This window comes from Bos javanicus, chromosome 13, assembly GCF_032452875.1.
Source record: "Bos javanicus breed banteng chromosome 13, ARS-OSU_banteng_1.0, whole genome shotgun sequence".
Classification (NCBI taxonomy): domain Eukaryota; kingdom Metazoa; phylum Chordata; class Mammalia; order Artiodactyla; family Bovidae; genus Bos; species Bos javanicus.
In genome coordinates this window covers 64,128,139-64,155,067 of record NC_083880.1, presented here as the reverse complement: position 1 = coordinate 64,155,067, position 26,929 = coordinate 64,128,139, and the positions used below count along the sequence as shown (strand labels likewise).

Sequence of the window (26,929 nt, the reverse complement as noted above, 5' to 3'; positions counted from 1 at the left end):
TGGAGCCCAAGAAAATAAAGTCTATCACTTTTTCCATTGTTTCCCCATCTATTTGCCATGAAGTGATGGCAAATAGTTCTAGTCCAAAGGCACACGGTCCTAGTATAAACGGTCCTCTTCCAGTCCCACACACAAAATTCTGGGCAGCCCTCTACCTCTTGCTCTTCCCAGCTCTTCTCTTAAGCTCCAGAGTGGTTTCCCAACACACTGCTGCCCTCTCCTGTCTACAGGTGGTATGGCAGATGCTGTACCCCAAAGGGATTTCTCAGGGTTAAAGTCATCTCTAAGCCTGGAGCCTGAGGTTGGGGGAGGAGGGGATATGTGGCCAGGGGCTTAACCAGCCTCCTCCCTCTGCCAGGGATTGTGGAAAGGAGAGACCATGAGAAAAAGCAGATATTCTCTTCATGTCCAGGGAAGGGTAACGAAAATATGATTCTCATCTGTCTGTGAGTACTGGAAGACAGGCAGATAGACTGTTAAATGGAAATTTGGACAAAAGGCCTAATAATAAAGGGAACCAACATCCCGTCCTTGGAGACGGGGTAGTAGAGCAAGCTCTGGTGTAGTTGGAATTTGTCGGAGTGGCAAGTGTTTGGATCATGTTGGACAAGATGAGAATCCACGAGATTAAGGAAATGATGATAAACACTATGGCATTTACTGTGTTAAGTAGGTGTGAAGCCCTATTCTAAAAACTTTCCATATGTAATTTAATCTTCACAACCAGAGATGGCTGCTATTATTCTCTCCATTTTACAGATGAAGAAACCCATACTGAACGCAATTAGGTATTTTGCCCAAGATTACAGTTTGTAAGCTGTCACAGACAGAATAGAAGAACCCATAGACTCATTCCCTACCCTTTCCCACCCCAGCCCATTCCTGCCGTATCATTACCACCACCATTTCTTCTTTCTCCAAGTGTCCTTTCCAGAACCACATAAAAAACTCTTTAAATAATGGTAACCACGCAGGTTCCAGAGATTCCATTCTAGCCAACTAAATCATGATTGCTAGAATGCCATCTAGAGACCCGCTTTTAAAATCCTAACATGAGCTCAATACTTGCTAATAGGTCAGGGTTCCAAGAAGGGATTGTGATTGAAAGAGGAGTTGGCGAAATGTTGAGGAGGGTGGTCCAGGGAAGGATCCGACGACCCAGAAGAGACGTCCGAGGAGCGGTCTCAAAAAGAAGCAGGTTGTGGCTGAAGTAGGAGGCTGGAGCTGGGGGCGGAGGTGGTGATGAAGGCGGAGTCTGAAGTCGAAAGAGGGTTCTGGGGTCGGAGGAAGTATGAGATAGAAGATAAGGATCTTGGAGTCCAAGAAGGGGTCTGAGGTTCGAGGAGTTTGGCATTAGAGACAGCATCTGGGGTCGACGAGAGGTTTGCGGTCAGTGAACTGGACTGCGAGCCGATGAGGGAGCCTGGAGTCTGAGGAGGTTTCTAGCTCAAACTGGAAGGAGGAAGAGGTTTGGTCCCTGGGCTGCGTGAGGTTGCCCCGAGTCACTAAGGTCGCGCTTACTGCGTGCTCTTCCCCTTCTGACTCCCCACTGCGCTACTCCGATCGTCCTCCAGGTTCTGCATCCACACCCTCAGCCCGACCTACGCGCCGGGTGCAGGCTGATAACGCTAAGCAGGAGGGGACAGGTCAAATCCCGACACCTGGGTCAGGATTTGAGGCGCCCCCTCTCGGCCGTCCAGGAGCTCAGGCCCCGCCCTCCTCCTCCCCCGGCCCCCCCATCCCCACCCCCGCCCAGCCCCCGCCGCAGCACTTCCGGCAGGCGCTGCGCTGCTGGGGGGCGCGGGCGAGGATGGCGGCGGAGAACGAGGCCAGTCAGGAGAGCGCCCTGGGCGCCTACTCGCCGGTGGACTACATGAGCATCACCAGCTTCCCGAGGCTGCCGGAGGATGAGCCGGCGCCCGCGGTCCCTCTGAGAGGCCGCAAGGACGAGGATGCCTTCCTGGGAGACCCGGATACCGGTGAGGCCCGCTTGCCCCATCCCTGCCCCCTGGGACGTCTCTGGTCCTCCTTCATCTGCGCGGAGCATCACCTCCAGCTCCAGCTCCCTAATTCATTCCCTTCCTCCTGGACCTCGCCCTTCTCCTCCCTTGTCTCTGTTAATTTTCTGGTGGGGTTGGAGATGCATCTCTGCCTTGGAGGCTTAGAATGCGACAAGGGAGAAGGATGCTGGGGACCGCAGTGGGAGGGGTTGAGGTTACCCCTTGGGAAGAACCAACTAATAAGGAAGGAATGTCGGAGGGGAGTTCCTAAGGAACAGTTGTGATCACCCAGCAGAGGATTTTCTCTAGTCACAGAGAACAGGATAGGAGAAATCAAGTCAGAGACTGCAGCAGGAAGGATAGAGGCTAGGTCTTGAGAAGAACTTCCCCACAGCCAGGGATTGTGGGAAGGAAAGACCATGAGAAGAAGCTGAGAATCTCTTTATGTCCAGGGAGGGGTAAGGAGAATATAATTCTTAACTGTCTGTGAATGATGAGTATTGGGAGACAGGGGGATGGACCATATGACCTCTCAAAGTCCTTGGGGACCAGAGCACCTTCACTGCTCTGTGGATACCTCACCCTGCCCAGAGCAGTGGATCAGGCCAGAATGTTAGTAAGGTACCCTGGAGCAAGCCGGCTCCAGAATTTTACTGTGTTATGTTCAGCACTCTACAGGAACTGCAAGAGGTGGGAATAGGGAGGCAGGAAACAGGACCTGGGGGAGACCTGGAGCTGAAAGCTCTCTGAGCAGTTTTTCCCTAATGCTCTTTCTCCTGTCCATGTGGCTCAGCTCTGTCCTCCCCTCCATTTTTCACCCTCCACCCCCCACCATCCCTCATTCCCTCAACGTCACTTCCTGGCATTAGAGCATCCTTCTGCTTCACTCTCTCTTCCTCTCAGTGCCTGCACTTGAGCCCTGTCCCTTACCAGCCTGGCAGATTCCGCTTCTCTGGCCTAGCCCTCTCTAGCCTGGCCCTTTTGTAGCTACTCCTAGGCTGACAACCACCAATTCTTCCCCCCTCCACAACTCTCCAGTCACCTGGCTCTGACTAGCAGCCCCTGTCAACCTGACTCAATTGTAGCCTACGTGGAGGGGATTTGAGGGGACCATGGGGAGGCTTATGGCCATCACATGTCAAAGCTGCAGATTAAAACTTTTTTAAAGGGAGTAGCCCGAGAATCAGGAGGAAGCAGGAGAGAAGTGGGAGGATATGTCCTGGTGAATACCAGGACTGAAACCAGGTTCTTTATACAGGAGTCAAGAATACCACTTCTGGTCCCAACACTGCCCCCACTCACTATGTGTCTATGGGCACACATACCCTGACCAGGGCTTTAGTTTCTTCTTCCAGCTCAAAAGTGGGAATGCCTATCTCCCAATCTTCTTTCCTATGAATGTCTTAGCATTTGTCAAAACTGGTGATTATTAATTTGGTGACTTTTGATTACAAGCCCTATGAGGATGAGATCATGGCTGTCTTGTTCACCATCTTTTATGCACCATCCAGCACAGTGCTAATCTCTCAGCGAAAATTGTTGAAGAAATAAATGAATGGAAAGAGAAGATCTCAAGATGAAAGAATGGCAGGGGAGGGAATTCTTAAACCTCAGGGAGTTCCTTAAGGAGTTAATACAGGTTCTGCCCACAAGTGTACAAAAATCCCGCAAAGACCATGGTCACTGGAGTTTCTGGGAACCTGCTGTTTAGGCCAAGTTGTGTGCTAAGGTTCCAAGGACCTTGCCATCCTATCTGTGTAGCCATGTCTCCCATCACTATTTTCCAAGCCCCAAGGCTCCTCTAAATCAGCGGGACCACCCTACTGGCTAACATGTCCTCCTATGTTCTCAATCTGCTGGCTCCACTGGGTGGCACTGCCCTATCCTCTTATACAGGACTTTGGTTGTGCCCAGCTAGTCTCTAGCCTGCTGTTCCCCAGAACCAAGTGTCGGGCACCCTGCAGTAGGCTTTGTGGGTAACGGAGCTAGATGGTGACCACTCCAAGATTGGGGAGAACTTTCTTTGCTCTTTTCTGAGTTCCAGGCCCATGTGTTCTTCTCTTTCCCAGACATCTGCCTCTAGATGTCCTGCAAGTCCTTCACCTTCAGCATGTTCTGTGCTGTTCTCATCATCTCTTCCCCATTAACCTGTTCCTCCCCCAACATCAGTCTCAATTAATGACACTACCATTCATCCTGTCCCAGGGTAGAAGCCCTGGAGCCACCCATGGTTCTCTCCCTTCCTCTCATTTCCAGATGGTGATCAGATGCTTTCTGTCCCCCTCTTTAAGTATCTTCCAAATTCCATCTCACCATCCCTGGCATCACCACTGTAGACTAAGCTGCCATCCTCTTTGATCTGTATTACCCATAGGCTTCTAGCTATTCTTCCTGCCTCATTCCCTCTTCCCCACCCCTCCCAACTCAATCCATCCACCACCCCCCATTTCTGATCTGTCACTCCCTATTTCAAAAATCTTTAATGATTCTCCCCTCAAGGGAATAAGCAAGCCAGGTATGATCCCAGTCTCCTGCTAAGCTCTCTCTCCTGAGTTCTAGCAAATAAACTATTTTAGGGTTTGTTTCTTATGTGCTGTGCTGTGCTAAGTCACTTCAGTCATGTCCAGCTCTTTTTGACCCTATGGACTGTAACTTGCCAGGCTCCTCTGTCCATGGAATTCTCCAGGCAAGAATACTGGAGTGGGTTGCCATTCCTTCCTCCAGAGGATCTTCCCAACCCAGGGGTTGCGTCTCTTACACCTTCTGCATTGACAGGCGGGTTCTTTACCACCAATGCCACCTGGGAAGCCCCTCGTCTCTCATAAACCCAGCTAAAACTGAGAATGTTACTGGGTAGCATAACTGAAAAGTTCAGGATATAGGGCTTCAGGCATAGCTGCAATGAAGTACTTGAAAAAGAATTGGCTTTTCTCCATCTTTTGCTTTGCCTCATTATTGTGGGCTTCATCTTCAGAAAGCCTCTCATCTTGTGGGGGTAAGATGCCCCCAGCAGTAACAGGCTTACATCTTATCATCTTAGCAACCTAGACAGAAAGAAAGTCTTTGTCTTTCCCAGTATTCTAGCAAGCAACCAAAAAACAACAATAACACCGGAGTCTAAGTATCATTGGTGCTGTTGCTGGTCACATGCATCTGAACCAATCACTGTACTGAGGTCCCTGTTCTGATTGGCTAGAACTAGGTTATATACTCACTCTGGTCAGGAGGAGGGAATGAGGAATGAGAGAGGGGAATTGGTGTTCTGTAAAAGAAAATTGAATGAGGAATGGTGTCTAAGCAAATAAGAATTAGATGCCTACTGAGCCAACTGCCTTTCAGATAACTCTTGCTGTTGTCCCACAAATTCAGAATAGCCAAAAGTTAAACTCATTCTTCTTCTGAAAGACTTGTTTCTTCTGGTCCCAAACTAGCCTTTTCCCAGTGTCTTGCTGTTGTCCTTACACATCAGTAAAATCAATGGTATTTTCTCCCCACCACTTAACACAGCTGGTACCCAGTAAATATTTTTATTGAATAAATGGAAAATGATATTCACTTATATATTTATATTATATATTCATATGTAATATACATTATATTATATATTTATATTATATATTCATATATTATATGTATTTATATATATTCATATTTATGTGTATTTATATTATATCTTCATAATAAATGATTGGTAGAATAAGAAGCCTTGAATATATCTAATTGTGATGGGGCCATAGAACCTTTGTCTTATGGCTCCTCATATCTGATTGGAAAAACAGATTTAAGGACAAGTGCCTGGAAATATAAACTTGAATTAGTGTGTAAGTTTCATTTTTGAGGGTAGAACTGGCTCCTGATGCCATGTGGAACAATGGAAAAGACGTTTTCAAGTTATGGAGACTCTTGATTCTGCTGTCTGTTTATTTTTTACTCTAAGCAGGCAGTATCACCTTCTTCAGCCCCAGTTTACTTTTCTGTATAATGGAGAAAGTGGGCTCTCAGAAGTTATGGGAGTGGAGGGAATGTATATAAAGTTCCTAGTATAGTTAGCATCAATAAATATAAGTTCAAAACCCTTTCCTTCATTTGAAACCTCTAGGAGACAAGGAGAGTTCTGGATCCACAGTGGGAATTTAACACGTTTGTTGAGTGAATTCCAGTTTTATTTACAGACTCTGGTGTTGGTGCTGAGGGTTGGAAGCAAACATAATCAACTGAGTGGTTGTTTAGTCGCCAAGTTGTGTCGGACTCTCTGTGACTCCATGGACTGTGGCCCGTAAGGGTCCCCTGTCCTTGGGATTTTCCAGGCAAGAATACTGGAGTGGGTTGCCATTTCCTCCTCCAGGAGATCTTCCGGACCTAGAAGGGACTGAACCCACATCTCTTGCATCTCCTGCATTGGCAGGTGGATTCTTTACCACTGTGCCACCTGGGAAGCCTGCAAACACACACACACACACACATTCTTTCCCATCATGGTTTAGCACCGAATACTGAATATAGTTCTCTGTGCTATACAGTGGGACCTTGTCATCCTTCTTTTTCTTCAGAGTACCTGCTACAACTTGTAATGATATACTCCTTTGTTTACTTGTTTATTATCTTCTTTCGACTGGTCTTCAAAACCCATAAAGGGCAGAAACTGTCTGTTCCTTTCCCCTAGCATCTAGCATGGGACCGGACAAACAGCACACCCACCATATTTATTGAACGAACGGATGGATGGATGGATCAGGGAAACAAGGTTGGAAGCCAGGGCCTGTCCACTAGGTTTATGGAGCCGCCTCGTGGCCTAGAAGGCTGGGCCCCAGCTAGGGCAGGATCTGGTTTCCAGGGAGAGCCCAACCCCCGCCTCTCCAGGAAGTGTTCTCAGCGCTGGGTCCTGGGTCCCAGGCAATTTGGTCTAGGGACGGGAGGGAATCCAGCCACCCTGCTGCCCAGTTGGGGGGCCCCAGTCTTTTTCAATCTGGGACCACTCCCCACCCCCACTCCGCCCTCCCTGGGGTGCCTCGGAGAGACGCTGAAAGGGGGGCAGTGCTGTCTGGTGGCATCTGTTTGACGCGGGCGGAGAGAGGGGAGAGACGCAGAACAGCCCCGCCTAGAGACGGGGTAGGGCCAGGTGAGAGGAGCCCAGACAGACCCCCGGCCCGCCGCCCGCAGACCCGGACTCATTCCTGAAGTCGGCGCGGCTGCAGCGGCTGCCTTCGTCGTCGTCGGAGATGGGCAGCCAGGACGGGTCGCCGCTGCGAGAGACGCGCAAAGATCCGTTCTCCGCCGCGGCGTCCGAGTGCTCCTGCCGCCAGGATGGGCTCACGGTGATCGTCACGGCCTGTCTCACCTTTGCCACCGGGGTCACTGTGGCGCTTATCATGCAGATCTACTTCGGGGACCCCCAGGTGAGGGGTGGGGGAGAGGATCGGAGAGGGAGCGGAGAGAACCAGGAGAGGTGGGGTGAGGAAGCGCTGGAGGAGGCCGTGGGAACCGAGGACGGGCTTGAGTGATGGAAGGGGGTCAGAAAATAGAAAGGGGAGAGGGCGGTGACTTGGGGCGAGGACGGTCTCAAGGGAGGGGCTCCCGGGCGTGAGGGGGACAGAGCTCACAGAAGGGAACGGATTGGGTCGGGGGGGTTAGTGGAGGTGACTTAGGGAGGTAGGGGGTCTCCTACTGTCCCACCTAGTTCCTTGTCCCTTCCAGATCTTTCACCAGGGCGCTGTGGTGACTGATGCCGCCCGCTGCACATCGCTGGGCATAGAGGTGCTCAGTAAACAGGGATCCTCCGTGGACGCGGCTGTCGCAGCGGCGCTGTGTTTGGGGATCGTGGCTCCACACAGTTCTGGTCTGGGCGGGTAAGAAGCTCCCAGCTGTGAGAGTTGGGGTGCCCCAAGGCTACTTCTGTCTCTTGGTCTATCATCCTCATGTGGGAGGTCTAGTTTGAGCAGAGGGGAGAAGGCCCCAACTCCTTACCTTTGCTCTTTCTCCACCCAATCTTACCCCCTTGTCTTTTCATGGAGTCAGAGGAGGTGTTTTTCTTTAACTGGGAAAATGACTTCATAAAACTATAAACTGAGGTATACATCTGGGAGTATGTTGTCATTAATTAAGACTGTGATACTTGAACTTTTAGGATTTACAAATCCTTAAAACAAATCCCTGTGAGTCTGATGAAAGCAATGAATCCTCTATCCTCCAAAAATACCACTGTCCGCCCCCACCCAACCCCATGGGTTCATGCATGCTCATTCAGTTCAGTTCCACTCTTTGTGACCCTATGGACTATAGCCCTCCAGGCTCCTCTGTCCATGGGGATTCTCCAGACAAGAATACTGGAGTGGGTTGCTATGCCCTCCTCCAGTGATCTTCCTGACCCAGGGATGGAACCCACGTCTCTTAATCTCCTGCATTGGCAGATTTACCACCAGCACCACCTGGGAAGCCCCTACCCCAGGGTAAAACCTCCTAAAACAGAGATGATAAACTGGCTACCCACGGGCCACCCCCAGCACACAGCCTGGTTTGGTTTGCACCCTTAAATTTTAAAAAATTTGTTTGCTAATATTTAAAAATTGAGAATTTTCATAAAAATCTAGATCTTTAATATTTCTTGGACAGTCAGGAGACCTGATAACACTGAGCCTACATTCTCATGTGGCTGCAGTTATCTGGAGCTGAATAGAAGCTGCTTCCTATGATGGGGCTTGTACTGTCCACTTGGCCATAGTTCCTACCACTCCCTTTTATCTGTCCTGCTTTCTCTATTACATGAGTCGGCTGCAAACCAGTTATCTCAGATGTAACCCCCATCTCAGATGGAAACAAACCATAGACAAGGGGCAGGCTGATTAAGTCCATATCTTGGCTCCTGCAAGACCAGCCCTCCAGGCCCTAACTTTTGTGTACGGTCTGTGCTTACATAATTCAGTCCTGTGAGAGGGACTAAGGCCATACCACAGAGGCAGGTGCAGGAAGCTGGCAGGGGTCCAGCTTGGTGGGGGCGGTGGGGAATGGGGGAGGGGGAGTAGAATGTCCTGCTCTCCCAGTCTGGGTTTTTCTTAATCAGGGATTAAAGTCTCCAGTAACAGGCTGGAAGAGGTCCATGGATTCTGGGTTCCCAAACCCCTTGATTTCACTCCCCATCTTGGGCAGGTAGCTCAGGCTCCGAACCCCTGCTGGAGAGGGAGCTCAGACCCCTGACTCCAGATGACAAACAGACTACAGCCATCACCATGGGGGAGGTTGAGGAGTGGCAGGTTGCTAGTTCAGAGGAGTGGCATCTTATCATCTTCTGTGTCTCTCCTAGTGGGGGAGTGATGCTGGTACATGACATCCGACGAAATAAGAGCCACCTAATTGATTTCCGGGAGTCTGCACCTGGGGCTCTCAGGGAAGAGGCCCTGCAGAGATCCTGGGAGACCAAGGTGGGGACCCTGGTGAGAAGGGGGAGTGTCTCCCTTTACTGCCCTTCTGCTAACCCCAGCATTACTTTGCTGAATATTTACTATGGAGACAAGGAAAAGGAAAAGAGTTAAGTAGGATGACCTCAGGCCATGAGGGAGATAGGCAGCCCCCCAAAATAAAATAATGCACCAAAAAATCTGAGTGATAACATGCAGTAAATAACACCTGATTTCTCTGGCGACCTTGCCTATCTGGCACATAAAAAGGAAGAAGAAAGGCCAGTGGGTAGTCTGAGATGTCACAAAATAGCTGCATTATCACTCACACATCTCATTCTGAGGCTGTTGTCAGTGACTTTCCCAGTCCCTGACATATTGGAAGATCATAGAGGAACTGCTGGAAGCAAACCCACTATCTACTGAATGCAAAGGAGGAAATAGAATAACTTGGAGAAATAGATATTTAGTGCAGTAGCAAAAGCCCAACACACCCCTGAATTATCACAGTTCAGAGTAATGGTGGTATGATAATGAAAAGGTTAAATGAAGGTCCCTTGTCCACTGTTCTAAAGGACAAGAGTAGGTATAATCCAATATAGACAGGTTTCCATCTAAGTTGTTGTCTCAGCCCTTAAAAGGGTTTGCTTAATTTATAAATCTCTCGGTTATAACAGAGAAAGGAGGCCTTTCTGCATTTACTGATAGGAAATCAGGGAGATGGGAGGAATGCTTGCTGGGGACAGCTTGTCCCTCCTCTGGGATACTTGGCCTGTGTCTCTCCCCTGTGCCAGCCCCCCATCCCTGGCTTGGGGCTCTGCGGAGTTCAGCCCAGCACCCCCCCTTCCAGTGACCTGGTCTCCTCTCTCCCTCACCTGCCCGCCTTGCCCAGCCTGGGCTCTTGGTGGGGGTTCCCGGAATGGTGAAGGGGCTACATGAAGCTCACCAGCTCTATGGCAGGTAAGGATTCTCCCCCTGGGGACCAGGGACCCCTGCCTGCACTCTTCCTTGGGTGGCCTTCTCCTACCTTTCTAGATTCTCCCCTTCCCAACTTCCCCCTCCTAATATCCCCTTCAGTTGCCAGGACTCTCCTTCCCAAGAACCCCCCTCCCCCCCAGGACCCCTCTTCCTTCCCCCAGGACTTCCTCCACCCCCTGCTCTCCGGCTCCCCCAGGCTGCCATGGTCCCAAGTCCTGGCCTTTGCAGCAGCTGTGGCCCAAGATGGCTTCAACGTGACCCATGATCTAGGTCAGTGGGGCCTGGGGGTGGAGGGAAAGGCATGAGGTTGATGGAGAGGGGAGAGGAAACCTCTGTGATTTGGGTCCGAAGCCAGGAAGTGCTTCTCTTCCGATTGGCTCCTCAGACCCCCCTCCCCACACCACTGGTATCTTCACTGTATGTGTGTGTGTGTGTGTGTGTGTGTGTGTGTGTGTGTTCAGTCGCTTCAGTCCTGTTGGACTCTTTGCAGCCCCATGGACTGTAGCCCACCAGTCTCCTCTGTCCATGGGATTCTCCAGGCAAGAATATTGGAGTGGGTTGCCATTCCCTTCTTCAGGGGATCTTCCTGACCCAGGGATCCAACCTGTGCCTCTTGCCTGTCCTGCATTGGCAGGCAGATTCTTTACCAGTGGGCAACATCTCTGAGAGGGAGTCTCAAATCAGGGGATCTGGGAGGGGTTCATATACAACCCACCTCCTCGGTAACAGGCTCCTGGAGGGGCCTGAGGTCTTACGGCCGACCTCTCAGCCCTCATCCACCCTACCTGTTGCGCGTATAGTCCCTACGCCCCCAGCCTAGCCGCGCGTCCCTGCCTGCAGCCCAAGCCCTGGCCGAACAGCCGCCACCCAATGCGTCTGACCGCTTCCGTGAGACGTTCCTGCCGATGGGCCACCCACCACTACCTGGCTCCTTGCTTCGACGGCCTGACCTGGCGGCCGTGCTGGAGGTGCTTGGCACCTACGGCCCTGCCGCCTTCTACGCAGGTGGCAACCTCACGCTGGAGATGGTGGCTGAGGTAAGCACCTGTAGCACATCCCCAACCCCCGCCCTGCCTCGGAGGACCCTACTTTAGGGAAGTCCTCTTCCCCCTTGCTCCCCGCTTTCTTTCTACATGTGTTTACTGGGGATTCCATTCACTTGAAATTCTAGAATAGCTGCAACTAACTAACCTCAGAATCAGATCAGTGGTTTGGGGATTGGAGGAGTTGACTGGGATGAGGCACAAAGAACCTCCTAGGGTGACGAGAATAGTTTGTCTTGATTGAGAGGGGTATCTTTGAGCTCCCCAGTGTTGGGACCAACCTGTACAGTGGGCTGTCCTGGCCCTCCCAGGCTTAGTGGGGTCCCAGGATCAGCCTCAGCTTCCCTGAGCCCACAGTCCCACCCTGCTCCCTGGGTTTTCTAGGGAGACACAGTCATCACTGGTGACTCTCAGGATTAGGGAAGATTGACACAAGGGCTTACCAACTTACTCCAAAGAGTCTTAGTCTGAAGCAGTAATAGATTCTGGACTATTGTTGATAATTCAAAACCACCAATGGAAAATTATGTTCTAGATAAGGATTCAGGGACCAACTGAGTGATTCTCTCATTTGTTCATTGGGGGTGGGAATTAAACAGACCCATCATTCATTCTACATACATGGAGCACCTGCTCTGTGCCAGCTTCAGTGCTGGGCACTGGTGTTATGGATGTGGTGATAGACACCCATCTCAAATGGATTTCCCTGGAAAGCCCAGCAGAGTACTGGCTTTAGATCTCCTGGGTCCAGGGGCTCCATCCATACTTAGTCTCTCTCTTTTTCCGTCTCACAACTCTATTTTCCTCTATTTGAAGTCACTCTCTGTCAGATCCTTTCCACACCTGCTCTTCACTAGCCATCCTTCCAGCAAGCCATCCCAGAGAAAGAGCCTTCTCACTCCAGTAGTTCTAGCAAAGCCTCAAGGCTAGGTCTCATTGGCCCATTATGGGTCTATTCCCAAACCAATCACAGTGGCATGGAAAAGAAATGCCCTGATTTCTGGGTTGCATATCTTCTCCTGGTGGTGGAGAAAGGAATGAGCAAAAGTTTAACAAAAGACCATCAGAGCTTTCCCACAGTTGAGTTTATTAACTTATCAGACAAAGCCAAGAAATTCAATGTGTAGGTCACTGAGGGTAGTTTAGAAACCAGAGGTTTCAGGTTCTAAAAAAAGTACTTAAAAAAAAAAAAGGAGGGGATTCCTAGTGGTTATGGTAATTTAGGATTAAAAAATAGCATGTTGGATAGAATGAGCCCATAGGTTTGTACAAGATTGGATCATTGGTCAGTGGAGTGCTCAGTTATGTCCAGTAAGGGCTGTTACTACCAGGGTCATCCACAGTTCATGATTTTGGAGTGACTTTAGTTGATTGTAGCGAAATACAGAATTCAGCTTTGATAGCTCCTAGGCAAGTGCTGCCGTAAGTGGAAAATCTTTCTACATAGGCAGGGAGCAGTATGTGCAAAGACATAGAGTCACGAGTCCAGCACCTGCAGGCCACTGGTTGCTGTACAGAGCTCACTGGGGAGCAGCAGGACGTGAAGTGGGAGAGGTAGGCAAGGGCCAGGTCACAAAGGGCCTTGGATGCCAGGCTAAGGAGGTCACTCATAGATCGTATCCAGCACACCACCTGGCACACACTGGGTGCTTATGTCAGTGCTTTTTCCTTGCGTAGCCACTAAAGCTCATGATGGGAATTGCAGAAGGCACAAAATTTGTAAACATTTGATCTGTGTGTGATCCAAACATATACCTTAAGCTACACTGCATGCTCCCAGTGTGGTGTGTGACTCACGGTGGTGGGGGGTCATTCTCTCCTCTCCAGGCTCAGCACGCAGGAGGCGTCATAACTGAGGAGGACTTCAGCAACTACAGTGCCCTCTTGGAGAAGCCTGTGTGTGGCGTGTACAGAGGTGACCTCTCCCTCAGCTCCCAGGGTCCCCACTGAGGAGAAGCCTCCCAGTCCATGGCCACATCCTTTTGGCCTAGTGGCTCCTCCCCATTTCACAAGAGATAAACTGAGGCAATGAGCTGCCTAAGCAGCCAACCGTTGAAGCAAGCCAGAGCCAGCCTACCTTCTGAAGTAGTCGTGGGATCAGTTACCCCAAATATTTAGGAGATGGAGAGGGAGGTCTGGTCAAAGGCTGAAGCCTAGGGTTTGGGGTTCTGGCCATGGGTTTTCTTGATTTGGGTTCTGTGTCGTCTCAGCCCCCTCCCCAGCCCCTCTGTCACTGCCTGTACTTCCTAAGATGAGTCCTTAAGATCAGTATCCATCTTAGCTTCGTGCTAGAACAAACTCTTCCAGACAGTCAGAGGCCCACCTCCTCATTGCGCTAAAAGGAAACTGAGGCCCTGGAGAGGAAAGGAACTGAGCCTACCAAACTCAAAACCAATGAGGAACCCCAAAAATCAAGCTTATGACATTGGTGAACTCCATGTTTGTTGAACCCAAAGTGGTGGGCTCCGGGGTTCCTCAGAAGGCCCTTAGGTCTTCTCTCCTCAGGAGGCCCAGATCACCTCAAGCTCCAGCAGAGGCTGCTTCTGTGTTCAGGTTTCCAGGCCTCAATCTCTTAGGCCTGATTCCTCTGCCAGAAGGGGTGGAATATTGAGCAATGGATGAGCATAGCCTTGGAGCCAGAAGACCTGGTTTTGGGTACCAGCTGTGCCATTCACCTTAAACAAGCCACTTCCCTCTTTGAGCCTTGTTTCTTTCCTTAAAAGGGAGATAATAATAGCACCTGCCTCTCAGGATACCAAGAGGAGTTGATGAGATGATGTTGGAAGTTGCCCTGAACAGAGTGGGCACTGGATGTGTCATATTTGATTTCCATTTGCCCTCCCCAGACTAGGTTCTCTTGGAAATGCCAGTACCTTGAGTACTCTGGGCTCTCCTTACCTCTTATAACCTTGGACCAGCTGCCTCATTTTACAGTTTCCTCACCTGTAAAATGGGGGGATGATAACAGTACCCATTATGAGGATTAAATGAGTTAATTAGTGTTATCTGTCAGGTATTATTATTCTTTTGATATCCAAACATCTAATACCAGAGACCTCAAATTAGAAGAGAAATTTGCTATTTCCAAGAAGTGTCAAGAGTAGGACCAGCAGGGGCCCTGAGGGAGGAACTGAAAGGAGACATATGGTAGACCAGAAGTCTGGACATCTGAATCCCTGTCTCTGCTCTGCCAATGGATTGCAATGTGACTCTGGGCAATTCACTGTTTACCTGAGCCTTAGTTTCCTCTTAAGAGGAAACAAAAGACAAACGTTCTGGCCCAGCACTTGACTCACCATGTGAACTTGGGTGTGCCCCTTTGCCTCTCAGTGTAGTTTCCCTATCTGATGAGGAGGTTCAGTGCAGTAGTCTCAAGTCTGTGTGATGGTGGGATGTGGAGATGCCTTGACCCCTCCCCTGCCATTGGTCATTTCCTGTCCTTTCAGGCCACCTGGTTCTCAGTCCCCGACCCCCACACACAGGCCCTGCCCTCATCAGTGCTCTCAACATCCTCGAGGGCTTCAATCTCACCAGCCTGGTATCCCGGGAGCAGGCTCTTCACTGGGTGGCAGAGGTAAAGCTGACCCCTTCGCTCCACCTGGGTCTGGAGACACAAGAGTCGGGGGATGGGGTGCTGCCATAAGGCCTGACTAAATCACCTCCAAGTTTCCTCACACAGGAAGATCCTGGTGTGGGTGCTGGGAGGGGCTTGGCAGCCTCTTCACACACCTGCTCTGTTTACAGACCCTGAAGATTGCATTAGCTCTGGCCAGCAGACTGGGAGATCCCATCTACGATTCTACCATCACTGAGAGCATGGATGACATGCTCAGGTGGGCCCCCAGGAGCAGGACCCTGAGTACTACAGAGGTGGCGGCAGGTGTGGGGAAAGGATCAGGTGAAGCAGCTGGTGGAGCAGTAAGGCCTGCAGTCCCAAGTAAATGTCAGCTCAACCCCAGCTCACAATGTGACGCAAGTTGCCTCACTGTGTGCCTCAGTTTCCCCATCTGTACAACAAGGTGGCCTACTTCATACAGCTCTCAAATTTTCTTGATCCCAGTGAGTGAAAGTTGCTCAGTCATGTCTGACTCTTTGCAACCCCATGGACTGTAGCCTGCCAGGCTCCTCTATCCATGGGATTCTCCAGGCAAGAATACTGAAATGGGTTACCATGCCCTCCTCCAGGGGATCTTCCCGACCCAGGGATTGAACCCGCATCTCATGTATCTCTTGCATTGGCAGGCAGGTTCTTTACCACTAGTGCCACCTGGGAAGAAGGAGCTTTTCTTCTTTTTTCCAGAAAAACCTGAATAACATCTAAATAAATTCATTCAATTCAATAACTATTTCCTGTTTATTTGCAATATGCCAGGAATAAGTGAACTTCTGTTCTCATAGACCTAACAGTTCAGTAGTGGGGCAGGGGCTGGGGGAAGCAGGTATTAATCAAATAATTGCACAAAGAGACTCCACAAAGTGTGGTAGGTGGGGGTAAAGAGTGCCCAGTGTGTGTTCATCTCCTACTTCTTATCTTTTCAGCAAAGTGGAGGCTGCCTACTTCCGGGGCCAGATCAATGACTCCCAGGCAGCCCCTGTCCCACTCCTGCCCATCTATGAGCTCAATGGGGCTCCCACGGCTGCCCAGGTGTTGATCATGGGCCCTGATGACTTCATTGTGGCCATGGTCAGGTATGCCGGCTCAAATCAGAACCTGGCACAAAGGATCATTGGGACCAGGAAGGAGGTGGGGGTTGGGTAGGATAAGGGCAGGCTCAGGGCTCACCTGGCCCTGACCTTTGTCCCCAGCTCCCTGAACAGACCCTTTGGCAGCGGCCTCATCACCCCCTCGGGGATCCTGCTCAACAGCCAGATGCTGGACTTCTCTTGGCCCAACAGGACTGCTAACCACCCTGCACCCAGCCTGGTAGGGCCTCGCTTCCTTTCTCCCCTGGGGACCCTGAGATCTAGGTAGAAGGTGCAGTGGCATGACTGCCCCTCCCTCCCCACTTCTTCTAGGAAATTATATTATCAAGAAAAACAGCTAAACAAGGTATCCACTTCCTCCCCAGCTCAAGTCCAGGGCTTAGAGCCTGGTGGATCCCAAGAAACCTCATCCCATTTGCCACCGTCTCACTGTGTGACCCGAGGAAAATCTTGTCCCCTCTCTGAGCTTCAGTTTCTTCACCTACTATATAGTGAGGATATTGGCCACCTTGGGATGCTTTGGGTACTTTGCAGAATTAGCGGTCTCTGACTGTGTGATGCTGAGCACTGAAGGGGCGCTGAAGAGGGACCCAAAGAGAAAAGACATATGAATTATTATCTGTTGTGAGAGCAGTGTTCTTAGCATCCTGCGGGCTGGGTCCCAGCAGGATAAAGACAGATAGAGACGCCCAGGGTGGGGATGAATCTGTTCCTTCTCACGGTCCTCTTTCTGGGCTTGATCCCTCTCCCGCCACCCATGGTAGCCCCCTAGCAGCTCCATAGTTCAGGGGATCCATTATCTACCTTGGTTATCCAAGGACCCTGCCCATTTCACAAACAGCAAACTGTGGCCTGGGAATGGGCGGTCCCCATGAAAACTGGGGCTGTGGAAGGTTCAGGAGAGGGAGAGATGTTGGAAGAGTGGTGGAGTAAGCCTTTCCTGTCTCGGTCCACCTCTTATTCCCCTGTGATCTCTGACAACAGGAGAACTCGGTGCAGCCAGGGAAGCGGCCACTGTCTTTTCTGCTGCCCACTGTGGTCCGGCCAGCAGAAGGACTCTGTGGAACCTACCTTGCCCTGGGGGCCAATGGAGCTGCCCGGGGCCTCAGCGGCCTGACCCAGGTGAGGTTCCCCCAGGTAGGCCTTTCATGGCCAGGAGTCAAGCTGTGACCTGGGCTGTGGATGCCCCTCATGTCTCTGACTTGTCCTCGTCTCTTGTTTATTTATTCTGGGGGGGCTTCCCCAGTGGCACAGCACCAAAGAATCCACCTGCAATGCAGGAGATGTGGGTTCGATCCTTGGGTCGAGAAGATCCCCTGGAGGAGGGAATGGCTACTCACTTCAGTATTCTTGCCGCAAGAATCCCATGGACAGAAGGGCCTGGCAGGTTACAGTCTATGGGGTCGCAAAGAGATGGACACAATTGAAGCAACTAAGCACGTTTATTTTTGGCAGTGCTGGGTCCTTGCTGCTGTGTGCAGGATTTCTTTAGGTGCAGCAAGCAGGGCCCACTCTTCCCTGTGGTGTGTGGGCCTCTCACTGCAGTGGCCTCCCTTGCTGCGGAGCATGGGCTCTAGGCATTGGCTTCAGTACTTGCAGCTCTCCAGCTGCAGAGCATGTGCTCAGTACCTGTGGCACACTGCCTTAGTTGCATGTGGATTCTCCTTGACCAGGGATCAAACCAGTGTCCCTTTGCATTGGCAGATGATTCTCAACCACTGGACCACCAGGGAAGTCCTCACGCAGCAAACATGGGCTGAGGCTGCTTTGTGGCAGTCCCCTCCTGAGCGCTGGGGACATGAACTACATCATTCTTAGTAAAAATGGAGCCCTGAAGCTCCATGTCATCCCACGTTTCAGGGAAATCACAGGGTCAGTAGAACTGAGAGGTCAGAGAGCATCTGGGCTGCCTGGGTTCTGTCAATGTCAAGTCCCATTGTGCCTCTAGTCAATATCCGAATAACAAGCAGCCCTCTTCAGGGTCTGATTTTGAAAGGGAGGGCCTGCTCCCTTCTAAAATATCTCACTAAGTTCCATGAAGGTCTTGAGCATCTGTTTTATGTGCCAGACCTGTACTTTGGCAGATGATGAGTTAACAAACCTGGGCTTTGGAATCAGACCCTGGTGGGCCCCATCCTAAGTGCTGCTAATTTCCAACTGTGTGGTGTTGGGGCATTCACTTAACCTCTCTGAATCTCAGTCTCCTCATCTGTAAAATGGAAATAATAACCAATAGCTAACATTCATGGAGCTTTTAGCAAGTGACAGGCAGTGTTATATGTGTTAACCTTATAACCTTCTCAACTTTGGGAGGAATCCTTACTTCTGTTTCATAGATGAGGAAACTGAGACCCAGAGAAGTTAAGTTCAATTTAGTAAGAATGGGCAGGCAAGTAGGGGAAGAAGGTGGAATGAATTAAGAAAGTAGTACTGATATATATATGTGTGTGTGTGTGTATATATATATACACACACACTACTCTATGTAAAACACTGGGAGGGCTCAGCTTGGTGCTCTGTGATGACCTAGAGGGGTGGGATGGGGAGAAGGAGGCTCAAGAGGGACGGGATACATATATACTTACAGCTGATTCACATTGTTGTACAGCAGAAACTAACACAACATTGTAAAGCAATCATCCTCCAATCTAAATTAAAAAAAAAAAAAGGATGGGCAGGCAATTTGATTGATGAGCCTACTCACACTTCGTGTACCCTAGACCACTCCCATCTACTAGCCCTCTCCTGGCCAAGAAGAAGGGAGGAGAGCTGCGGCTTGTATTAAAGGAGACTGGGCGCTAGTGGTGCCTCTTCCCTAGTTCTTTCCAAACTCTGGAATGAATCCCTTTTCTTCTCTGGCCCTTGGTTTCCCCTCTGTGAAATGGAGACGGTCATTACAGGCCTGGCTGTCTTCTTGGGCTGTTCAGAAACTCAGATGACACTCCTGGTGTAAATGTTTCAAATACTAAGGAGTCTGGACCAGGAGCAAGGGCTGTGGAGGCCTGAACCTACACCTCTGGGACAGCCCTGACTTCTGCCCCTTGGCTGCCTGCAGGTACTGCTGAACGTCCTGACCTTGAACCGGAACCTGAGTGACAGCCTGGCCCGTGGTCGCCTGCACCCAGACCTGCAGACCAACCTCCTGCAGGTGGACAGTGAGTGAAGAGCAAAGGTCCCCATGGGGTGGGCACAGGGCAGGGTGGAGAAAGGGGCTCCTCCCAAGGGTGCCCCTTCCCCGACCGGCACCAGCTCCCCGCCAGTGAAAGTCAGGTTTCTTTCGACCAACTCCTATCAGAACAGTGAAAGGTCTGGGAATTGAAATCTACCCTGTCCTTTCCTGTCTGTGGCCTTGCAAAATGCAGGTCTCCACTCTGAGCCTTAGTTTTCTCATTTGTAAAATAAGATATAGTTGTTCATTTTGCAAACTGTTCCTTCAACAGTTGTTCTGAATACCTACTGTGTGCCAGGTATTATCCTAGGTGCTGGGGACACTGCATTTACAGGCTTACAGGAAAATAAGGAAACATGAAAAAGTGAAATAAATTCTCCACAGAGCATTAAAGCAGGATGATATATATGACTGACTCCATGACTGGGGAAGCTTTCTCTTTGGTGACATTTAAGCTGAGATTTGAAGAGTGGGAAGGAGGCTACCAGGAGAAGAACTGTGGCAGGAATGTAGGCCAAGGGAACAAATACAAAGAACTCACTGCAGGAATGGACTTGGTGGTTTAGGAGTAGAAAGGAAACCAGGGTTAGTGAGGGTGAGATAAGATCAGAGAAGCAGGCAGGGGCCAGATCAAAGACTTTACAGATTATGGTGAGGAGACAGACTTTCCTCTAAGAAGGATGGGTGCTTAATTTTGGACCCCGCTTAATTTCATAACTGGGGAAGTATGTGTACCTTTGAGAAGTTTTTATTAGCACAATGTATTATGCTAGTCCAAAAGGGATACAGAATTGAATGAGACATGGTCCTTGCTTGTTCAATCTCCCCATTTTACAGATAAAAAAAAAACTGATGCTCACAGAGGTTATTAATTAGTCAAAGGTAAACCAATAAATGGCAGAACCAATATCAGATACAGTTTTTTACTTCATGGCTCTTGGTATCTCCTGGACTGAGTAGTTACACCCTGTAGTTGGCCAATGTCCCTTGGATCCCAGCTGATAGGTAATGAGGTCAGTTCCTTGAAAATGAATATTGCTCAACTACTATCTTCTGGTCTCTATCGAGACCAGATAGAGTTACTATCTGGTTACTAAGTTACTGTGGGGGTGAGGGGTGCTCACTCCAGCCCTCCCTGGAAGGACACGCAAGTCTAAGGATACGGAGAGTGGAGGCTTGGTGAAGGGAAAGTTCACGCACTTGAGGGCTCTGGAAGGCTTTATGGAAGAGGTAACAACTAGCTGGGCCTTGATGTATGAGCTGAAATTTGGCATGTGGAGGTAAAGAACATTCTGGACCAGGGGGAGGGGGGTACACCTTGGGCAAAGACAGAAAAAAATGGTTCAGAGAGCAGGCAAGAGGCCAGCTGAACTAGAGACATGGTTTCCCAAACTTCAGAATTTATCCAGTACCTTCATGACTTTTGCCACATTTGCATGCCATTTAAAGCATTATTTACATAACGTGTGCCTACAAATGGACTTCCCTTTTCACCTAAGTATATTTTAGAAGTAAATCTTATAACCACAAATGGAAAAATGGCATCATTTGCCACAAACAGATGGTAAACAGCTATAAAAATAATCAGATTTTTTAGGTTTTAGTTAGATGTTTTTGCCCACAGATGGTTCTGAGGTCTGCTGTCTCTTAAAGAAAAAGATTAGAGATGTTAGAGACTAGACTGGGATGTAGTCCTTTCTATTATCAAAAGGACTAAAAGTGAATGAACCCCAAAGGGAATACGTTTCCAACTTGGTGATGTAATGTTATTTAATGTGTGTCTTTATCTCAAGAAGTACCCCCAGATCATCCCATTTGGGGAAATAAGAAGATCAGATTTTTGTTGCGCAGTTGGAGGTGAAGATACATGGCATACCATGAAGTTCATGTTAAGAAGTATGGACTTTATCTAGTTGAGCAGGAGGTGAATATGACTTGATTTGTTTTATGTAGGGAAGGTGGATTGAAAAGAAGAGAACTTAAATCAGAGAAACACAAGAAAGTGGCTGAGATAATGGTCCACGTAAGAGATGATGAAGACCTGAACTTATGCAGGAGAGTGAGATTGATTTGTTCATTTATCCATTATATTTTAAACATTTACTGTGTCCTCACTCTATCCTAGGCAGTGGGGCTCAATAGTGAGCAAGACAGCATTCTTGCCTTCAAAAACTTGTTTTCTAGTGAAGGGAGACACAGTAAATACATAAGCAAGATGCAGGTGGCAGTAAGTACTTTGAAAGAAAATAAAGCAGGTAAAGATGACAGGGGCTGCTGTTTTAGATAGTGGTCAGGAAAGTTCTTGAAAACTGGAATGAAGTATGAGAGCCAGTTCTGTGATTATTTAGTAGGAGACCATTGTAGGCAGAGAGAATAGCAGATGTGAAGCCCTGAAGTAGGAGCATGTTTGACTTACTTGAGGGATGGCAAGGAGGCCAGCTTTTCTGGTAGCTCAGACAGTAAAGAATCTGCCTGAAATGCTGGGGACCCAGGTTCAATCTCCATGTCAGGAAGATCCCCTGGAGAAGCGAATAGCTACCCACTCCAGTATTCTTGCCTAGAGAATTCCATGGACCGTTGAGCCTAGTGGGTTACAGTCCTTGGGGTTACAAAGAGTTGGACACAACTGAGTGACTAACTAAAGCAAAGGAGAAAAGGAAAGATATCAACATCTAAATGCAGAGTTCCAAAGAATAGCAAGAAGAGATAAGAAAGCCTTCTTCAGCGATCAATGCAAAGAAATAGAGGAAAACAACAGAATGGGAAAGACTAGAGATCTCTTCAAGAAAATCAGAGATACCAAAGGAACATTTCATGCAAAGATGGGCTTGATAAAGGACAGAAATGAAAAAAAAAAAAAAAAGGACAGAAATGGTATGGACCTAACAGAAGCAGAAGATATTAAGAAGAGATGGCAAGAATACACAGAAGAACTGTACAAAAAAGATCTTCGTGACCTAGATAATCACAATGGTGTGATCACTGACCTAGAGCCAGACATCCTGGAATGTGAAGTCAAGTGGGCCTTAGAAAGCATCACTACAAACAAAGCTAGTGGAGGTGATGGAATTCCAGTTGAGCTATTCCAAATCCTGAAAGATGATGCTGTGAAAGTGCTGCACTCAATATGCCAGCAAATTTGGAAAACTCAGCAGTGGCCACAGGACTGGAAAAGGTCAGTTTTCATTCCATTCCCAAAGAAAGGCAATGCCAAAGAGTGTTCAAACTACCACACAGTTGCACTCATCTCACACGCTAGTAAAGTAATGCTCAAAATTCTCCAAGCCAGGCTTCAGCAATATGTGAACCGTGAACTTCCTGATGTTCAAGCTGGTTTTAGAAAAGGCAGAGGAACCACAGATCAAATTGCTAACATCTGCTGGATCATGGAAAAAGCAAAAGAGTTCCAGAAAAACATCTATTTCTGCTTTATTGACTATGCCAAAGCCTTTGACTGTGTGGATCACAATCAACTGTGGAAAATTCTGAAAGAGATGGGAATACCAGACCACCTGATCTGCCTCTTGAGAAATTTGTATGCAGGTCAGGAAGCAACAGTTAGAACTGGACATGGAACAACAGACTGGTTCCAAATAGGAAAAGGAGTACGTCAAGGCTGTATATTGTCACCCTGTTTATTTAACTTATATGCAGAGTACATCATGAGAAACGCTGGACTGGAAGAAACACAAGCTGGAATCAAGATTTCTGGGAGAAATATCAATAACCTCAGATATGCAGATGACACCACCCTTATGGCAGAAAGTGAAGAGGAACTCAAAAGCCTCTTGATGAAGGTGAAAGTGGAGAGTGAAAAAGTTGGCTTAAAGCTCAACATTCAGAAAGCAAAGATCATGGCATCCGGTCCCATCACTTCATGGGAAATAGATGGGGAAACAGTGGAAACAGTGTCAGACTTTATTTTTCTGGGCTCCAAAATCACTGCAGATGGTGACTGCAGCCATGAAATTAAAAGACGCTTACTCCTTGGAAGGAAAGTTATGACCAACCTAGATAGCATATTCAAAAGCAGACACATTACTTTGCCAACAAAGGTCCGTCTAGTCAAGGCTATGGTTTTTCCTGTGGTCATGTATGGATGTGAGAGTTGGACTGTGAAGAAGGCTGAGCGCCGAAGAATTGATGCTTTTGAAGTGTGGTGTTGGAGAAGACTCTTGAGAGTCCCTTGGACTGCAAGGAGATCCAACCAGTCCATTCTGAAGGAGATCAGCCCTGGGATTTCTTTGGAAGGAATGATGCTAAAGCTGAAACTCCAGTACTTTGGCCACTTCATGCGAAGAGTTGACTCATTGGAAAAGACTCTGATGCTGGGAGGGATTGGGGGCAAGAGGAGAATGGGATGACAGAGGATGAGATGGCTGGATGGCATCACTGACTCAATGGACATGAGCCTGAGTGAACTCTGGGAGTTGGTGATGGACAGGGAGGCCTGGCGTGCTGCGATTCATGGGGTCGAAAGGAGTCAGACATGATTGAGCGACTGATCTGATCTGAGTGACTAACACTTATTTACTTAAGGAGGCTAGAGCAGAGTTAAGCAAGGAAGATAGCAAAAGGAAGTGAGTAGAGGAGTTTAAAGAGATGCGAGTTTCCTGATAATGTGGGCCTTAGAGACTTAGGTGAGGATTTTGGATTTCATTCTAAGAATCATCAAAATTGTTGGGAGGTTTTGAGTAGGGGAAGTGACATGGTCTGACTAATGGCTGCTGTGTGAATAGGCTGTAGGGAAGCAGGACTGGAAGTACAAAGACCAGTTAGCGGACTGTTTGGTAATGCTGGCAAATAATGAAGGCAGCTTGGCCTAGAGAGATGGAATGAGACCCCCAAAGCCAAGCCCTTTTTCCAATATTAAGAATGACGACACATTATTGATCACTTACTATATTCAAGGCTCTGAGTTTTGTGCTTTGTGTGTAATATCTGCTTTAGTCCCTGTAACAACTTTATGTGGTAAGTTCTCAGATAATACCCATTTTGTACATGAGGAAACTGAGGTTCAGAGAGGTAACACAATTTGCCAAGGTCACACAGCTCGTTAGAGCCAGTGCCCTAAACCAGTGGTCCCCAACCTTTTTGGCACCAGGGATAAGTTTCGTAGAAGACAATATTCCCACAGACTAGAGTGGCTGGGAGATGATTTGGGGATGATTCGAGCACATCACGTTTACTGAGCACTTTATTTCTAAAGCTTCCCTGAGAGCTCAGCTGGTAAAGAATCCGCCTGCAATGCAGGAGACCCCGGTTCGATTCCTGGGTTGGGAAGATCTCCTGGAGAAGGAAAAGGCTACCCACTCCAGTATTCTTGGGCTTACCTTGTGGCTCAGCTGGTAAAGAATTTGGCTGCAAAGCAGGAGACCTGGGTTTACTCCCTGGGTTGGGAAGATCCCCTGCAGAAGGGAAAGGCTACCCACTCCAGTATTCTGGCCTGGAGAATTCCATGGACTGTATAGTTCATGGGATTGCAAAGAGTTGGACATGACTGAGCGACTTTCACTTTCACTTTATTTCTAATCTAATGCCACTGCTGATCTGACAAGGAGGTTCCAGTCTATGGCCCGGAGGTTGGGGACCCCTGCTCTAAACTCTCTGAATGTGTGTATGTTGGGGAATGGTTTTCAGGTGAGTTCACAGAGGAAGAGATTGAGTTCCTGGAAGCCAGGGGTCACCACGTGGAGAAGGTAGATGTCTTATCCTGGGTCCATGGCAGCCGGAGAACCAATAACTTCATCATCGGTGTGAAGGACCCTCGGAGCCCAGATGCAGCCGGAGCTACCATCCTGTAGAGCAGCGGGGTGGGGCGGGAGTCTCTGCTCCCTGCCTTTGCATGTTCCTAGAGTCCCTCCTTCTCCCAGGTTTGGTCTCAGAGGGACCCCAGGGATGCCCCAGATCAGGGGCCAGAGGGGATGCTTAGCAAACCCTATCCCAGAGTAACAGGAAAATTCTCCATCTGGAGGCCTGTGGTGGTGGCAGTGGTGTTGTCAGTGTCCACAGGACCTTGAGGAGTCAGACTGTCTGTCTCCTTTCCCTCGGCCATGCAGGCCCTGAGCTTAGGGATGTGCTTGCAAACCCTTTTCGAGAGTCCTCACCACCCCAACATTGCCAGTTGGGCCTGACCTGGCCTTGTCTTCCAGCTCCTTTCTCCTGTCCCCAGCCTCATTTCTTAAATGACTAGGATTTTTTTTAATGGACCATCCTAGGGAAGTGAGAGGCGGAGGGCTCTTCTCCTCCTCCCATCAGGTTGAGGTGGGGGCCTTACATCTGGGGGGCCCCAGGGTATGGGGTAGGGGTGGGGGTGGGGACCAGCTCAGGGGCTTCCATTTGCAAAAGGGAATTAAAGAAAGAATATTGCTTAACCATGGCTCTGACTTGATTTATGTTTCATTGTGCTGGGAGGGGAATGAGAGAGGAGACCTTGGCTCACCTTATCGCAATAGCCCTGACTCCAGGGCAAGCTGGAATGAACTTTGTGGAGGTCATAACAATATCTGCCATCTATCCAAGACTGCTATCCAAGTGCTTCCCACTTCCAAGTGGCGCTAATCATAAAAAAATAACCCGCCTACTAATGCAGGAAATTAAGAGACGTAAGTTCAATCCCTGGGTCAGGAAGATCCCCTGGATAAAGGCATGGCAACCCACTCCAGTTTTCTTGCCTGGAGAATCCCATGGACAGAGGAACCTGGTGGGGTCACAAAGAATCAGACACGACTGACTTAACACGTAGCATGCATCCAAGACTAAAACTAATAAAAATAATTAATAACAATAATTATAATGATAGACTCTATTGAACACTTACTGTGTACCAGGCTGTATGCTAAATGCTTTATGTGGATAATATTAATTACATTATAAATCTTCATTACAGACTTCATGAGGTTGGTACTGATGTTATTCCCATTTTACAGATGGTGAAAAGAAGTTAAGGAACTAGTTGAATGTTCCTCCTGTATTAAATGGAAGACTTGGGATTCAGTCTCAGGATATTGAACTCCTAAGCTATGCTCTTAACCATTTGAACATCTACTAGGTAAACTGTTTGTTATAAAGCATACTTTACACAGTATATATCAGATAATAAATACATTTTACAGGTTATATCATTCATGCATGAATGTTATCTACCCATTATGTTACAGGTACTTTGTTAAGCACTGGAGATTCAGGATTGAAAAAAACAAAACAGACAAATTTTTGTTTGTGGATTTTCAGTCTATAGGGGAAGTCAAACGTTAAATAAGTAAGGACCCAGATAATTAGGGTAATTGCCATCATGATACGGTCTTATGAGGAAAGCTATGAGGAAGTACAATAGGAAAGGTAATTTCGTTCTGTTTTGGAGTGGGATCAGCTTCCTCCAGATAATGAGATGAGCAAGATTGACAGAAAGTATTAGATGCGGGGTGTGGGAATGTCATTTTAGACAAAGAGAGCAGTAAATGCAAACATTCCATGGTGAAGAGGTGAAAGAGCACCAGTGTACTCTTCCTAGAGCAGGGATCAGTCAGCAGACTTTTTCTGCAAAGGGCCAGATACGAATATTTCAGTCTTTCAAGCCATCTGGTCCTTACAGTATTTACTCATCTTTGCTTAAACAGTTGGCTGTGTCTGTAGTCCATAAAA

At 48.6% G+C, this 26,929-nt stretch overlaps 1 protein-coding gene across 2 annotated transcripts; it reads left to right on the top strand.

Moving 5' to 3' along the window:
* Nucleotides 1–1,754: 1,754 nt before the first annotated feature.
* On the top strand, nucleotides 1,755–25,659 carry GGT7 (gamma-glutamyltransferase 7). Of its 2 annotated transcripts, none has more exons than XM_061437362.1 (15): nucleotides 1,755–1,979; nucleotides 7,161–7,396; nucleotides 7,695–7,846; nucleotides 9,298–9,415; nucleotides 10,284–10,351; nucleotides 10,566–10,639; nucleotides 11,210–11,406; nucleotides 13,240–13,327; nucleotides 14,859–14,986; nucleotides 15,157–15,245; nucleotides 15,952–16,101; nucleotides 16,219–16,336; nucleotides 17,101–17,238; nucleotides 19,172–19,264; nucleotides 24,926–25,085. In XM_061437362.1, the coding sequence occupies exons 1-15, from the start codon at nucleotides 1,811–1,813 to the stop codon at nucleotides 24,986–24,988; spliced, it is 1,881 nt and encodes a 626-aa protein (XP_061293346.1). In that variant the 5' UTR covers nucleotides 1,755–1,810; the 3' UTR covers nucleotides 24,989–25,085. The 2 variants fall into 2 exon arrangements, with proteins under 2 accessions (XP_061293346.1, XP_061293345.1); XM_061437361.1 differs by having other exon boundaries at nucleotides 1,757–1,979; nucleotides 19,172–19,271; nucleotides 24,926–25,659.
* The last annotated feature ends 1,270 nt before the right edge of the window (nucleotides 25,660–26,929 follow it).

What these genes read in the sequence shown, in the direction of transcription:
- GGT7 (XM_061437361.1), top strand. Translation starts at nt 1,811, where the DNA reads ATGGCGGCGGAGAACGAGGCCAGTCAGGAGAGCGCCCTGGGCGCCTAC. An exon ending in CCTGGGAGACCCGGATACCG is followed by an intron (nt 1,980 to 7,160) that starts GTGAGGCCCGCT and finishes CGCCGCCCGCAG; the next exon opens with ACCCGGACTCATTCCTGAAG. An exon ending in GCCTCAGCGGCCTGACCCAG is followed by an intron (nt 17,239 to 19,171) that starts GTGAGGTTCCCC and finishes GGCTGCCTGCAG; the next exon opens with GTACTGCTGAACGTCCTGAC.